The sequence below is a fragment of the Oryzias latipes genome, chromosome 6 (genome assembly GCF_053564925.1).
Source record: "Oryzias latipes strain Hd-rR chromosome 6, Olatipes_Hd-rR_3.1".
In the NCBI taxonomy this organism is placed as follows: domain Eukaryota; kingdom Metazoa; phylum Chordata; class Actinopteri; order Beloniformes; family Adrianichthyidae; genus Oryzias; species Oryzias latipes.
This window is the reverse complement of record NC_136242.1, coordinates 28216605-28233272: the sequence shown is the minus strand read 5'-3', so window position 1 is coordinate 28233272 and position 16668 is coordinate 28216605. Positions and strand designations below refer to the sequence as shown.

At 40.1% G+C, this 16668-nt stretch overlaps 1 protein-coding gene across 1 annotated transcript in view; it reads right to left on the bottom strand.

Moving 5' to 3' along the window:
* The window catches only part of sf3b3 (splicing factor 3b, subunit 3), a 32833-nt gene that overhangs the window by 14589 nt on the left and 1576 nt on the right, over positions 1-16668 (bottom strand). The window contains exons 3-18 of the mRNA XM_023955973.2: positions 16329-16484; positions 15588-15758; positions 14233-14405; positions 13879-14020; positions 13339-13451; positions 12971-13108; positions 11720-11823; positions 11462-11627; positions 11275-11370; positions 4552-4624; positions 3552-3703; positions 3257-3412; positions 2394-2549; positions 920-1063; positions 577-699; positions 231-385 (exon numbers count right to left, since the gene is read on the bottom strand). Coding sequence (XP_023811741.1) covers positions 231-385; positions 577-699; positions 920-1063; positions 2394-2549; positions 3257-3412; positions 3552-3703; positions 4552-4624; positions 11275-11370; positions 11462-11627; positions 11720-11823; positions 12971-13108; positions 13339-13451; positions 13879-14020; positions 14233-14405; positions 15588-15758; positions 16329-16484 — 2218 coding nt within the window. The remainder of the gene's footprint in view (positions 1-230; positions 386-576; positions 700-919; positions 1064-2393; positions 2550-3256; positions 3413-3551; positions 3704-4551; positions 4625-11274; positions 11371-11461; positions 11628-11719; positions 11824-12970; positions 13109-13338; positions 13452-13878; positions 14021-14232; positions 14406-15587; positions 15759-16328; positions 16485-16668) is intronic.

The window sequence follows — 16668 nt, the reverse complement described above, 5'->3', positions numbered from 1 at the left end:
CAGTCACATGTACACGGTCTGAGTATTTCCGCTAAACCACTATTGTAAAGTCTGCAGAAGCTGCATGAGTTAAAACAGCAGCATCACAGTGCGCTTATACTTATTCTGATTAAGATGTTTGTTGGGGGTTCATATGGGACAGGGTCTGGACCTGGTCCGCCTGTCCATGACTTCTGCTCTAAAGTCTCCCAGCCTGGTTACAATGCTGCATGTATTTCGTGCAGCCGTACCTCAGTGTGTTGGTGGAGATGGCCACAATGCCTTCTGGGCATTGTTCAGAAGCAAAGCCAGAGGCGTACTCCAGCGTCTCATAGGACAGGGGGGTCAGATGGAAGCGGGACTGGTATGAATAGCTGAGCCAGGAGCGGCTGGACATGGCCAGCACCTAAAAGCAAAGAAAATTCATAGCTGCAGTGAACACACAACAACTTATAGAGGAAAAGGAGAAATGATCAGCTGCATTCTCACATTTTTTCATAATAAATTTTATTTAAAAAAAACTTAAATTAAATGTTTTACTGTAATTGAAAATTCTGTCTATGGACCAATAAACAAGACATTATTTGTTTCACATACGGCTTCCTGTCCCTGCATCCTGACTCTGAAGAGCTTGACGGGTCGGGATCCGAGGTACCGGGTTCTGGTGTCGGACAGGTCTCCAGTCACAGGGTCTAAGACGGTCCGCAGCAGCACACCGTTCTGATAGATAGGAAAAACAAATACATGTCTAAACTACATTGATAGAAATGCTCTTAATAATAGTGCCTGAATAATTATGAATTAAAGTCCAGAGGAGGGAACAGCTCTGAAAAACTAACAAGAAAAAAAAAAAAACCCAATGTGGTCTTCTTTTGCATCCTATAATAAAATTGTACAGAAAAGACGTCAATAATTTGCCACAAACAGTTTTTTAAAACACCTGCAGCCCGATGTTGAGGTAGAGGAAGCCCATAGTGCCTTTTTCTCCAAGTTCGTCCTGTTTCTCCACACCTCCCATCTCCACGATGCACAGACTCTCTGGCTGAGCAGGGAGGGCCTGCATACTCAACGGCTGAAGACAATCCTAGAGGGGATAAAAATGGAAAGGCTTTAAACAAATCTCTGCACGTACAAGCATTATAAAGTCTGACTTTAAAATGATAAACATGTTAAGTACAAAATAACTTTTCCCCCCCAGATTAATGTAATGCAGCCACTAAAAACCCTTTCAAAGGCACCTCTTTTACTAATTGTAACTTGATGTTTCTCAGGACAGACAGACCTGCTCCACTTTAGTAATAAACCAACTTAAACCATAAATATGAGTGTCGCCACATGGTAGGTTACTCTCTGGCAACTGGGAAGGGCTTAACGACAAACTGCGCCCTATTTTAAAGATCGGATATTTTGTTTTATTTTTTAAAGTGCAGTACGAGAACTTTTTTTTCCTTTAATGCGGGTTTAAACAAAGAAATCATTTAAGCTTATTAATAAGTGGACTTTAAATGGTCAAAGTTCTGGTTTGTTGTTTTGAGACGTTTAATCTTTCCATTTGGAAGTTTTGACACTGGATTGTGTTCATTTTACTGTCAAGTTGCCTTCAATTCATTGAAACCAGAGCTAAACCAATACTTTTTTTGTTCAGATTGCTGAACTCTAACAATAAACAAATGTGCTGTGTAGAAAATAGTGTTTTCAACTATTTTTGTCTAATTATGGAAATTATCACTTAAGAAGCTTTTGCAATTATATTAATAGACAGCTTTAAATGTGTAAACAATTTGAAATTTAACTATTGACATGTGATTAAAAGTAGATTGATTTGAGTCATTTCACCTTTATCCAGATGTTAAATGTCACAACCTGGGAATTCCTGATCTCCAGATATCCAGAAAGGCATTACGTGAAGCATAAAGAAGCTTGTCTGATCCTTGTCACCACTTCTTTGGATCAACGTGAAAAAAGAAACTCTTCTACATTCTGCAGTTGTGATTAAAGTCCAATAAAACTCTGCAGATTCACTCTGAAGTATTTTCCATTTGAGTGTCTGGGTTCTGATGTTCCTGGAAGTCAGTCAGAGATCTGAGCAGCCTCCACACAGAAAAGGGTGTAGCAATTTTATAAAACGCACCAACACCAGCTCACACTGGAAAGTGTTTGAAAAGGATTCAGTGAACATCCCAACAAAAGGAAAAAAAATTACACATTCAAACCGGTTCCTGATGTTAGGAGCACTTTTTACAGGTGTTTGGCAGCAGAAGAGAATGATTAATAGCTTTCCTTCTCTCTGTAGTGTGAATGGCCAAGTCTACATCCATACCTCAGGTTACCAATAAAAAACATTTTTCCCTTTACAGAACCCCACCTACACAGCAGTTGTCAAGATAAACTGCCATTCAGATTTGCATTTGTACCGAAGGGTCCAAGGAGATGATTCGAACGGTGTTGTCGACCAGTCCGACAGCCAGGAAGCGGGAGCGCTGCTCACCCGGCGGGACGTTTGCCAGGCTCATGCAAACCACGTCTGCAGACATCTCCTTCCGCTCCGTGTACTCGTTCAGCTGGCCAGACTACAGAAGACACAAGTATGAGAGGAACACATACACAATTGTCCTCTTTATGAAGCACTGATATCACAAAACACTGTTCCATCTAGTAGAACTTTTAGAAGTGTTCTAATGCTTCCTGCAAACAGCAACCGCACAGTTCTGATTCCTCTTGGATTGATCCCAAAAAAAACTACAAGAACCCAAAGATGATCTACTGGAATGTAATCTAGAACAGTGGCGGTAAACAGTCCCCTCTAATGCTCTAGTGCCAGTTAACCTGAGATGATGCCAAAATCCACCTATAATGTTCATTCAAAGAGGATAAATCTATCCAACACAGAGCTGATCTAATGTAAAATAAAAACACATCTTATAAAACCGATTCGTATTTAGGACATAAAAAAAAATTTTTTTTTTTTTGATAGACAAAATGACCCATCTGATCATTTCATTTACAGAGTTACGGTGAAATTACAACCATAAACTCATTTTATTTAGGTTTTTATTTTTGAACACAGCAGACCGTATGTTTCAAAAAACGGATCAGCGTTGGCTGCCCGCGTCCACACCACATTCAAACTTGTATAAATCCGGCCTATTGGTCATTGCTCGAGTCATTTGGATCAAGTCTATTGACCAATTCCACAGAGTTGCTGCAAAGTATTGATATGTTGCAGGTAACTTGTCCTTTCGATGTTGCACTTAGGGAGCACTAATAAAAGCCTTACCGGGTCCATCTCGAAGTAGACTAGCTCCCCTCCTGTCAGGGCGATAACCACCTGCCTCTGGTTGACGGCGCAGCGGACAATGGTTTTTTTACCAGGAGTTTTCCACTCGTTCACTCGCTTGTCTGCTCTGATGTGGCGAATGCCATCTGGGTACACCTGTCCCCAAAACGGTAAAAAAGAGAAAATACATTTAGCAAAAGAGGCACACAAGGTAGACTACCAAAAAAAAATAAAAATTAAATGCTAGACCAAAACATTTCTGTGAAGAATGGCCTACAGGTGACTTTTGACCCACCTGAACCAGGGCATCTTCTCCCAGCAAAGAGCAGGAGAGAGTGGGTGTTGTTCCCAGAAACCCTGAATCTGTCACTTCCTCCACGGTCTCTCCGATGGACAAAACCAAAGTGGCGTTGACGAAAGACACGATGATGTAGGCATCAAACTCGTCTACAAAAACAGAAGTGTAAGAAAAGGGGCTTAGCTTTTATTTTAGTGCCGTGTTTCTGAACCCCTTTTCTCCAGTCCCACCATGTTTAGGTCAGAGGTGGATCAGGTGTGTTTTATAAAGAAAAAAAAAGTCAAACGTGCATGGCAGCAGTCTGAAACACTGATTTAGAGGAAGACAACTGCTTGAAGTAAACCCTTTATAACAATTATAACATATATATTATATAGCCATACAGAGAAACAAAGTGATGTGTGTGAAAAACAAAAAAACCTCTGCAGTCTTACAATTGAAGCACACACATATATAAAAAGGTTAATGAAAAGAAGCTGAGCTGACACGCGGCAGATTTTTCATTATTTAACTATATCTAATCTATAGATTGAGCGAGGGGCAACTTTTATTGCACTCATTGTACTGATGGAGCAGCTGCTCACACCCCCAGGGGCAGATGTAGACCGTCGGTATCAAGATCAACAGATGAATGAATAAATTACATTAAAACTATTGTTACTTAGTGATTTCAGAGTCAATCTGCTTTCAATCAACAGTCGGGGCAGACGACGATGCAGATGCTTTACATTTCCTGAAATTCACTCGCTGGTGTTTTATGTTTAATTCAAAATGAAAAACCTATATGGCATTTTCAATAGGACAAGGCAGATGTAGTTGTATTTTACAATTTGACAAGAAAAAATAATTCATCAAATACTTTGCGTCATCTAAACTCAACTAAAACATAATTACCCTAAAAATAAAAGTTCTCTGTCTTATATTTGAGATATAGTATAACTACAGTATTAGACTCTTTTGTGTAAATATAAATGTGAAATATTAAATGTAGGGTTACCTTCCACATGTCTGCGTACCGTCCACACAGCATTGGGGTTACCAGGCAGCTCAGAAACAGCCATCTCTGACACCTGAGAACAAGGACACAACTCAGAAAAAGAGGACCAACAAAAAAAGTACAAAAGATAGATTCTGCTTTCTCACTTTTTATTTTATTTTATAATGTTCTTCTGCTTGCATTAAACAATAAAGCATCACATCTACATAACATTTTGGCAGTTTAAAACTCAGTATCGTAGTGTTGCATCACTACTGCATACAAGTATGTTTATGATGAAAGTGTCAAAGAAGAATGGTACTAAATTTAAGGATTTATTGTTTTATTACATTACATCAGGCCTACTATAAGCCAACTGAATGGTTTTTCCTCATTGTTTTTTGCCTATTAGAAAATGTTAGGAAATTATCGAAATTTTTAGTTTTAGTTGTTGTTTTGTAAAACACAAATCATATATCAAACTGAAACAAAAATATGACCCAAAAGTTCAGGTTTTAAGGCAAAAGTTAATTGTTGCATCCTTATTGGTAACTACATTTTCTACATGTAATTAAAAAAAAAAAAAAACATGAAACGTCTAGATTCACCTCTAAAACAAATAATGTGATCACAGAAAGATGAGCATCTCTTCGGTTAAGTATCAAGAGGCCATCGACACATTAGTTTCAAATTTAGTGCTGAACAGCTGCTTCTTTTCACGCCGAGACGAGTTGAGTTTCTTTTGTGTCAATCAACACAGCAAAGAATGAACAGGAAGAAGAAAAAAAACACTGACCAAAGAAGCTCATGGATTTTCTAAAGAGACTGTAAGCAGGTGACTAAAAGCAGGTTAAACCGATAAAGCCACCTCTCCATAAGCCCTACCCTGTCCTCTATGCTGATTCATAATTTTCTAATTTCATGTGCGGTGTCAAACTTTTTTAGAGCACTCGAGGCTGTGGGTCTAACCGTGCTAACCAACGATGGATTGTAGCGTAACCAGATTCTTGATGTGCCAGAGAGGAACATCAAAAACATGTCTGTCTTGTTTATCAATATCTAAAAAAAGAAGACCAGCAGCTCAACCATTGCTATGATTTTCTCCATTCTTATGAGACAGAAACAAGACCGTGTCCCAGCACACAGGAAGACGTCCGCAGAGTTTTGCTTCATCTTCTTGTGAACAAGTGCGTCAACTTTGCGGTTGGATTCTGAGCTGATCAAACGTCAACTCAAATCAAGGTGCGTCAGAAGAAATCTGAGTTATTCTTACAAACATGCCCAAAACCGTCATCATATATGTAAGGCTTTTTCCACCTTCCTGGGTTGAATATCCTACATACAAACACGTCGGAGAGATGACCGTTTAAAATAAGCACACTATTACTTTTGGATATTTACACTAATTTGCTTTTTTTGTTTTTTTTTGAGTTCTACTATTCTACAGGATCAGAATGACAAAGAACATTAAATTTTTCCAAATCGAACCCAATTAAAAGTGTTTTAATGATAAAGTGTGTAGCTACATTTTAGTTTTAGCATGATATATCAACTCCTCTGTCATTGCATGTAAAGCTCTGGCTTACAGTTCCCTCTCCTCTGCCCTCTGGTTAATGATTCTCGTTTCTAGATATGTAGCTCAGACTACTGTATCTGCGCAACTGTGACTGTACTAGGGCTGCAGAATAAATCACAAATTTATCGTTAGCGCAATATCAAGCTGTGCAATACGCATATCGGAAAAGTCAGCAAAAATAGCCATAAATGTTAACCTTAAATGTGCTAAAACAATCTTATGGCAGCTTGAGGTATTTAACGAATCAAATAAATCCATGTACCGTAATTTCCCCACTATAAGCCGCTATTTTTGTCATACGCTTTCGACCCTGCGGCTTATTCAATGACGTGCACGTGACCGCCATTACAATATGACGCAGCTTTCAAGTTAAAAGCAATTGTTAAAAGCAGTGTGAAAAAATCAACCATCACCAACGGGTTTGGAAAAGCTGGTCTGTTGCGTGACGGAGAGGACAGCACAAGTTCAGGAGTGAGTTTACCTCTGAGTCAGAGTGACACTAGCCCAGCTATTTAGCAGCTCCGTAATATACGAGATGATCTTTTAAACGTGCTTTTATTATCGTTATGTTTATTATGAAGCACCTGTTCGTTCATAATTTTATTTTTAATCTGTGTGGTCAGTAGGGTTGTGCCGATGGACGATATCATCGTCCATCGTGATGGGTGACTGACATCCCGATGGAGAGACACCATCGTGATGCCACGCCCCCGCCACGTTGCGCGTCGACACCATAAGCCGCGGTTACATGTACAAAATATCCTGATGGGATCAATGGTCGGATTAGAATCCAACCGTGTAGATGGGCCCAGAAAAATGTTTTCAGAATATAAAAACGTTCACTAAGGTCACAATTTCGGTCGGAATAAATCATTCGCACATGCGCAGTATTCGCACATGCGCAGTTTGAAAACCGGAAGGGGATACAACTTCCGCCGAGCGGCTTTTTTTCCAAACTTTATTGAATGTAACAATTCAATACAAAACGATAACAGCGCCGAGCGGCTATATATATTGACATGTCAGCTCGGTAAAATACGAGACGATCTTCAAAACGTGCTTTTAATAATGTTACGGTTATTATGAAACACCTGTTCGCTCATCATTTGAATTTTAATCCGTGTGGTCAGTGCTTTTTCTGAATGTAGCCAGGATTAGCAGTATGCTAACACGGGCTAACAACATTAGCTTTGGGTGGCGCTAAATCCTGTGAATAACATCAGCCTTTATTTAGTCGGAACACGACTGGAAACACAAATCCACGTGATTGTTTGAATGTTTTCTAAGGACTGAGCGACATTTCTGCTTTGATGCTCAAACCGCTGTGTGTGCTGACGATCCGAGCTGTGCTCAGACACACTTTTAGACCCGGTTCTGAGTTTGATAGCTCGTATCCCTAGAGCTGCGGGACGGATCGCAGTCTTAAATCTCCCACACATACCGCTCATGTACCCCCCATCAAACACAAAGCTGTAAATCCGCACTCCGCCGGTCCACTCCGCCAGTTAAGTGCGGGAGCGGACTACTTCTTTTCTATCTTGCTTTTTACTTTTTCTGTAAAGTCACTTCCCTCAGTTTATACTGGATCATCGCGGATTAACCATTAGTTGGGAAATAAAATGAAAAAAGCAAAATAACGAATAGCAGTTATATAAGAACGAAAAATGCAAAAACACCCCCCCCCCCCGACGATGTCATCGTCCCTCCCGATGGTTGACAGCAAACATCGTCAACGGCCAATTTAGGGGACATCGCCCAACCCTAGTGGTCAGTGCTTTTTTGTGGCAGAACGAAGCCGGAAGAACGGTTAGGTGAAGGCTAACATGCGCTAACAACAACATTTAGCCTGGATGAACATGAATCGACGCGGGAAATGCCGCAATCTGCAGCTTGGCTGCACATAAATATGTGGGAATAACATCGGCCTTTATTTTGTCGGGACACGACTGGAAACACAAATCCACGTGATTGTTTGAACAGTTTCTAAGGACTGAGCGGCATTTTGCTTTGAAAAGCTCACACCGCCCCAAAGCCGCTGTGTGAGATGGAGACACGGTTTTCCTGAATTCGGCTGCTCGTTCACATAGAGCTGCGGGACAGATGGCAGACCAAAGCCTCCCTCCCGTAACAAAGCATCCTCCCCGCCCCTCAAACACAAAAACTAAGTCCGGCTGCTCTGCTCAGAGACACGGTTCGCTCCGGCAGCCACACGCTTTGCACCGGGCGTCCGGGGAGCAACAGTGTGGCGTGCCTCTCTGCGAATACAACTATCTTCAAATTACTTAAAAGGTTGATTTTCCCCAAAAAAGAGAGCTGACCATGCCCCCGAAGAAACACCAGGAATACGAAGACCTCAAAAAGACTCTTGACATTATTCAAGAAACGCTGAAAAGTTTTATGGAACAAGTGTCGGCTAAGCTAACGCCACTTTGGGAGATGATGGAAGAGTTCCGAAGATTTTGGGCTCAAAACGAGCAGCGAGAAAACCGGGTCGAGATTCTGGAGAAAAGACTGGACGATGTGGAACAGCAAGTAAGGATGAATAATGTCATTCTCACTGGAGTACCAATCAAGCCTCGAGCGAAACTGACAGCAGGAGCAAGCACTGCTAATGCTAGCGCTAGCGTAGCTAGCAGTGCCAATACGGAGATCGGGGCAGAGTCTTTGGAGCAGCAAATACATTCATTTCTCACATCTAAAGGGATTACCCTGGATCTCAATACCATCGAGACCTGCCAACTGCTCCCCAGGAGAAAGGAGACGGATAAACCAGCGATCCTCATCAGGTTTGTGAATCACAAACACAAGCTAGCTTTGATGAATCAAAGGAAAAATCTGAAGGGATCTGCTGCTTATCTGAACGACCATCTGACCAGAAGGAATGCTGAAATCGCCAAACATGCCAGGCTTCTCAGGAAGCGTAAGCAGATTGAGAACACTTGGGTTAAAGGCTGCAGGATTTACGTCAAACCGCTCGGTCCAGAGGACCGATCCAAGGTTCTGGTTGTGAACACCATGAAGGACTTTGAGAAGTGTTTAATCACGGTCGTCTGAAACAACATGGAGTAATAAACCAAAGAGCCAAATAATTTCAAGAAATATGACGCCTGGATTCCTCACTTTCTCTGTATGTCTGATGTAACCTGAATAACAGCAGAGAGTTCTGACCTGCAGACAACTTGACCTCAACTTTCACCGTCGCTGATATCAGCTGGAGAAGGATATGGACCTGAATCTAATGTCTGCAGTCATAACATCGAAGAGAACTATTAACTCTGTTTAAACCCAGAAGTACGGCTGTTATCAGTAAAAGAAGAAATGCCAACCTTGGACAATCGACAGTTATGGACCCTTTTTACTTTTCCCCTACAGCATTACTTTATTATAAAAAAATAAAAAAAAAATAAAAAAAGTAAAACAAATGATTAATCACTTATTTAAAATTGTTAATTTGATTGACTTTTAATGATATTACTTCACTTTCTCCAAAAATTGATAAATTGATTCAAAAATCTTTCCTAATGTAGCATAATTTTGCACATGTTTTTAACTTTTGATACTTGATGAAATTTTGCTATGAAAATTCCTGAAACAGTGTTGTGTCTACTTTACTGATATAGTATTATGTTTTATACATATGAATGGCTTTTACAAGTAACATAATCTGCATATATTTCATATGACTGATCTGCATTTGCCATGTTGATTTCTAAAATAGTTATTTTTGACGTAATACTTAAGTAATTCATCTTTGTCATGTGCTTTATCGATATCTTATGATTTTTAATTCTGTCTGATAAAAACTGGGAACCGGATATTGATAAATCATGTAATAAAATGGTTACAGTATAACGGGGTGGGATTATATAAGTTCGCTTCCTTCCACTCCCTTTCAAGCAATGTATAACTGATGATTATATTTCTGTTGTGTATTATTTGTACTTAATTGCTTGAAATAAATCATTTCAAATCAAAAAATCAAATCAAAACACGCACGCGGTTTCAGCTTATATACATCCTCAATCTACAACACAGTGTGGCAACACTGGGGTTAGCCCCGTCTTAAACCCCTAAGATTCATGGGAAGTGGGGAAACGTGGGTGTAAATTTCCTGACCATAACTGAGGGAGCTGTGAGCAGAAGTGAGGTGCATGTTGTTTGGTAAACGTGGGTGTGTTCAAATCCATGAGCTGACGCACTGTTAACTCCTCCCTCAAAGAGACTGAAGGCAGTCGCATAGTCTATAGGGCAGGATAAGCAGTGACGGGCCAATATTGTTGGTAACAACATGCGACTCGAATACAGGTGCGGCTTGTGTATGAAAATTGTGACTTAACCTCCTTAAATTGAGTAAGTGCGGCTTGTAATCAGGTGCGGTCTAATCAGATGGACCCCTTCACGTTGTTGACCAATCGGATGGACCCCTTTGATGTCCCTTTGATCCCCTCCTATGTAGATGAGGATCATTTGGAGTATATTTTCAGTTAAGTTATGTTGACTTATTTAAATTAAACTGTTCAATTCAATTCAATTCAATTCAATTTTATTTGTATAGCCCAAAATCACAACAACAGTCGTCTCGATGGGCTTCGAAGTAAAACATGAACTTAAAAGGATCACGAATACAAAGAGTTCAATAGGAAAATACTAAAATGAACTAACAAACTGACTATGCTATACTGGCCTCCCTGCCCTTAGACCCCCCTTCGACTGTTGCATGGAAATAAATGCAAACTATGTTTTATTTGTTAATGTATTGCATGTTATATCGTCATTGCAATATTGACCACTAATATCGCAAATCACAAGTTTTCCTCCTATCGTGCAGCCATAAACTGTACTGTAGCTATGTGTCCGACACTTAAATGGGTAGTAAGCATTTAGGTAGTTTGGAAAACAAAACACTCTATAAAAACACCACTTCTACTGAATTTCACGGCATAAACTTTTCTTTCTGAATTTTATTTACAAGCAGTAAATTAGTGGGGGGGGGGGTGCAAAATCACGTCCGTCATTAAATGTACTCAACCTCTGCTGTGTCAGAATTATTGACAGACTCTTCAGATTTTACTCAGAGAAGAGACATGACAATGTCATCACTTGATCAGCAGGAAGACTGTGTGAATTTTCTAATTCTACATAAATATTATATATACAAAAAGAAATACCTCCAGTCCATGCCGAAGAACTCTCAGAGTTGACTTGGGACCTCGTCCGCAGGCGACATACAGCTGAGGAGTGTCTTCATTTGCCAAATCAGCAATCTAACGAGCAGCATAAAGAAAAGAAAAGTTTCTATTGTTCTCTTTTAAACTCCATTTACCCCAAATCAGCTTTGAAAGTGCAAGAACTCACTTGACAGGACATGATGGGTGACATGTTCTCTTGTTCATCCACCAGCACCAGGTTTTTGAGCGGCCGAGGCTGGAAGAAGAAAGTGTCTCCCTCCTCCAACGGCATGGCAGAGGAAAACTCGGGCTCTTCATCGTCGTCACCCAAGTGAGCGATCTGATAAAGGTAACTGCAGGAAAAGGCAGCAGAGTGACGAGCGCTCAGTACACAGAACAAGCTAACCTAGACCAGCCTAAAGGAAGAGTGGTGAGCGAAACTTACTGGTTTCCAAACTCTGATGCCACAAACAGGAAGCCAGTCTTCAGGACACACATGGCTGTTGCTACAGGAATCGTGTCGAAATACTTTAGCCTGATTTCTGTGACCTGAAACAACAGTCATCACTCATGTGTGATTGTGTTCTAAACTAGAAAGCTTCCTCTGTAAAGCAGACGTGTAAGTGGGAACTGATGACAGTCATTGGCTACTGAAAATAACACAAAAAAGCCAAACGTCTTAAAACAAAATTTTAAAACTGCATTGCATTGTTAAATTGCCTTCATGATGGCTGTGGTACAGACGAGAGCAATCAACCGCTGATTGACTGCCCATGTGTCGAACTGTCCTTGAGCAAGACGGTGAGCCCCACATTGGTGGTTACAAGGGTCTTGTACGGCAGGAGAGCTGCCATCAATCAGTGTGTGAATGTGTGTGTGTGCATGGATGAATGGGAGTGTGTGAATGTGTGTGTGCATGGATGATGGGACTGGGACTGTAAAACGTTTTGGGACTTAATAAAGGCAGAAAGCTTATATATACCGTACTAATAGTGTTCCCTCGTTTACTGCAGGAGTTATATTCAAAGTAAATAACTTGCAATAGTTGAAATCCACAAAAAGGTGTTTTTTTTAGAATCTAGAATAATTTAGTTTTGAAGCTGTAAAACTCCTCAATACACACTTTATCCACTTTTTACAGACAGAAAAGAAAAATAAGTCCAGTATTATAGATTAAAAACAAAGATTTAAGCGCAACTGAGGGTTTATGTACTTTGAAAAACTGAATGTATTCTGTACAGAAAACACTTGATTGATAACTGTCTACAGCCAATCAGGATGCAGAACACCATGGGCTGTAAAAATAAAAGTTGCAAAACTGCAAGGCCATGAAAAATGAACCACTTTGTAGTTATGAACCACTGTATAGGACATTTTCATCATTCAGAGATGCAGCCTGTCCTTCCTGCATGTTCTCCATAGATCACGAACTAATAAGAAAAACGACTTCAGAGTGATGCCGTGCCTATGTGCCCTCATGAAGAACTTCACTCTCATCAATAAACGCATCTGAAAAACACGCCTTCACAAAAGTCAGGCGATACATTTTACAAAACTGGTGGTTGATATTGTTTGCCACCCTCTAAAAAATTAAAAGAATATCAGCCCTTATGTCTGCAACATTTTTCTTTTCCCAATTTTAATAAAGATCAGGCTACATTTAACAGCCAATCAGCTAGTTTCTGCATGCACGCACCATTTCTTCGTCCGTTTCCAGTGTGACCTTGAAGATGTCTCCCTGCTCCGTCTGAGCCAGGAAAAAGAACATAGACTTGGTCTTGTGGGTGGCTGAGCACACAAAGATCATGCCGCGCTCTGGGTCATCCAGGTCGTTCTGTGGGACGGACAGAAGAGAGCATGAGGGACGACAGACAGCAAAATGAAAATAAACATGCAGGCTGAACTGAAATGGCAGATAGAAAATAGAGTGAGTGACTTGCAAAAGGTTTCCACATAAACAAAAAAATCTGCTTCTATTTGTAGCTATGTGAAGTCGCTCTCAGACTGAAATATGTCCTTTTTTTTGTCTTTGAAAAATGTTGTTGGTTTTTTGCTTGGACTCACCCTGCGGCGGGGAATGGGACAGCGGATGTCTGGCTGGTCTCCAAAGTTCTTGTAGGTGATGTAGTTTTCAGAGCAGATCAGAACTCCACTAGGTCCATCTGAACCCCCCGGAACTACAGAGAAGAAGTTTCTTCTTCAGTCATGATAGGAAACAGGAAGGATTATTGATCCAAGACTGATTATTTTTGTGCCGATAAGATTCATATAGTCAAGAAATGTTATTCTTTTGCCAACATTTTATGGGAAGACAAGTCTGGTTTACCAGCCAAGCACGCACAAAACCAAGTGCAGATGATGGATTACCACGAGAACTGGGACTTCAAGAGAAAATTCACCTCTGAGCTGCCAGGGTGAAGTTACGGTTTCGGATGTGATGACAGCATCTCCCAAAGAAGCTCAACAGAAACAGTCTTTCTTACCACCTTACCTATCAGCGTTGTGACAGAACTTTTTTTTTTTTTCAAAATGGTTCAACTTTACTCATAAACGAAAAACAAACTGCGTCTTAATGAAAAACTTCATATGGATTTGAATAATTACCAGTGATGAGGAAATTTCCGTGTTCCTCCAAAGCCTCGCTGTATTTTCGCACCACGTGGTTAAGGCCGAGGTCCAGCTCATAGAAGGTGAGAGTCTGCTGGGTGTTTGCAGCAGCTTCTCCTGTTGGGTCGTTGTCCGCCTCCTGCAAAGAACGCAAGGTTATTTAGAGCCCGTTATTACATTTTAAAACCTGTTTGTTATGATCAACCTTTTGGACAAACTGAGATCAGAAATCAAATCTTTCTCCAGTAACAGTCAGAGAAGAGACATGGAAAATTCATCACACTCAAAACAGCCCAAGCCTTAGTTATATAAAAGAAAGAAAAAAACTATTTGATTTTTACACTTACTCACCTCATAATCCATTTCTAAGCAAGCAAACATGGGATTTTCAAAGCCAACGTCGACTCCAACAACATGGTAGACCAGAGTGTTGGCTTTATGAGCTTCCAGAGGAGAGGAGATGGTGAGTCTGGCTGCAGCGTCTCTGTTCAGAATATAAACCAGCTTCTGTTTCTCTATGGCCCCTGAGGAGCAGAGCAAAACACATCCAGAAACAGATTTACAATGTTAGAATAAAGTTAGCAAGAATTCCCTCTTTCCCTTGGGGGATTCTGACACTTGGACTGATGCTAACAGTTGTGACACATTGAGTTAAAAAAACCATTGCTAGGATCCTTCACAACTGCAGTTCATGCAATCTGACAACCAGGTAGTAACTGCTCCATAAGGATCAAGAGTGCCGGTTAACTCAGGATTTCACACAAACATCTGATATTAAACCAAGTCACCTAAAAGATACAGATGAGATACAGATTTTTCCGTTTCATCCCCTGCATGTTAAAAAAACGGACATTTAACTCTTAGAAGATTCAAAATGTAAACATATTAGCCTCCTTATTGTGACTTTTTCATAAATTGGTAAATTTTCCCTATTAAAAAAAGATAAATTGAAATTTCTTTAAAAACATTCTAAAATAATTGAAATTTAAGACAAAATTTATCAAAATATACAGAGAAGAAAAATGTCCTGCTCAAGGTTTTTTAGTCAGAATTAAAAAAAAAAACACTAGAAGGGGTTTTAATTATTTAGCAGTAAAAACAAATGGTAAATGGCGTATAATTATATAGCAGTTTCTACCCTCTTTCGAAGGCCCAAAGCGCTTTACAGTCTCAGTCCCATTCACCCATGCACACACGCATTCACACACTGATGGCGGCTCTGCTGCCGAACACTGGCGCGAACCTCCCACCTCCCAACCCAGGCGGGGTTCAGTGTCTTGCCCAAGGACACTTCGACACATGGCCGTGCAAGGCGGGAATCGAACCCGCAATCATACGATCATGGGTCGACCGCCCTACCGCTGCACCACGGCCGCGGGTAACAAAGCAAATTTCTAGAGGAATGTGTTTTTCAACTATGTTTGCAACCTTCTGTTCAGTTTCAATCGATCATTACAGAGAACCTGCTTCATTGAAAAAGTTGCACAAATTCATTTTAAATTAATTAAACAGCAGAGAGAAAACCAAAAATATCTCTCATTTCAATATCTCTCATTACTTCAAATGTATGAAATCTTCACTTTAATTGATCTTTTGCACTCTGTGTGTTTGCTACTCTTTGAAAATTACACATGGAACCATTTGAAATTGTGAAGAAGAGAATACTGAAAGAATGCGCATTTAAAGGACACGCTAAGAACTCTCACCTATCATGACAGCTCTGCCTTTAGGGTCTACAGCCAGGTATTGTCCCGGGACGATCCGTCTGCAGCCGCTCTTCCCAAAGGTTTCCTGGTGGATCTTCTCAAACATGTTTTTAGATGGATGATACTCCAGGATGACGATGCGTCCGCTGTCACTTCCAACAACAATATAATCTACAAACAAACAAATTAACCAAACACACGCTTTGAGAATTTGTTTTGAAAATGAGGATAAAGTAAACGTGAAAAAAGGGCTTCCTGCTAGCTTAAGAGTTTTGACCTTCATCAAACACAGTCACTGAAAACTGACAGCTTATATTTGGGGGAAGATCTCTGTCCAGAGTAAACCAAACCAGAGCAAAACACACACAAAGCTTCAACAGTAACAGTTAACTGACAGATTACTGAGAAACATCACAATTAATGACAAGAAGAAACAGTTTTCAAATCATTTTCAGCAGCACAAATATCAAAAGCAAACCAAATCAAGTGATTCAATAAGCAGCAACATTTCTTTCTAATCCTTTGGTACCTAAACACCTAATTTTACAGGATAAAGTTCAATGAGGAGAGTGAAGCTTATTTTATTCCTCATCATTAAAATTAAGCGAAAGAATCACATACAAAAATCTGTAAATCAGTACCAAAGCCTTTTTAGAATAAACTCTGACCATTCTTTTAGGAAAAGCAAAATCAGCAAATCTTTCACCTGTAACATATTGTTAAATAATGATGGTTACATACCTTTAGTTCCTCCTGTGAGTCTGAAGGCCATCAGCGATCTCACAATACCAAACACTTCCATTGTGAGGAGTGTGTGCACTTTCCCCGTGTTGGCGTCTGGGCGCAGTAACTCCAGGATCTTTCCTCTGGAAACTACAATCTCCTGCATTTTGGTTCCTAAATAATGAAAAACAAAATGTATTGACATTAGATAAGACGTTTGTGAAGAAAAAACAATCAGCTTTGTGTTGAACCATTTGACAAATGTGTCTATGAAGACTCTCATTCATCCAGGTCGATTCCATAATAGGAGTAGGTTTAGAGGCCGTCATTTGTACTTTAAAGTTAGAAGATGTTTCAC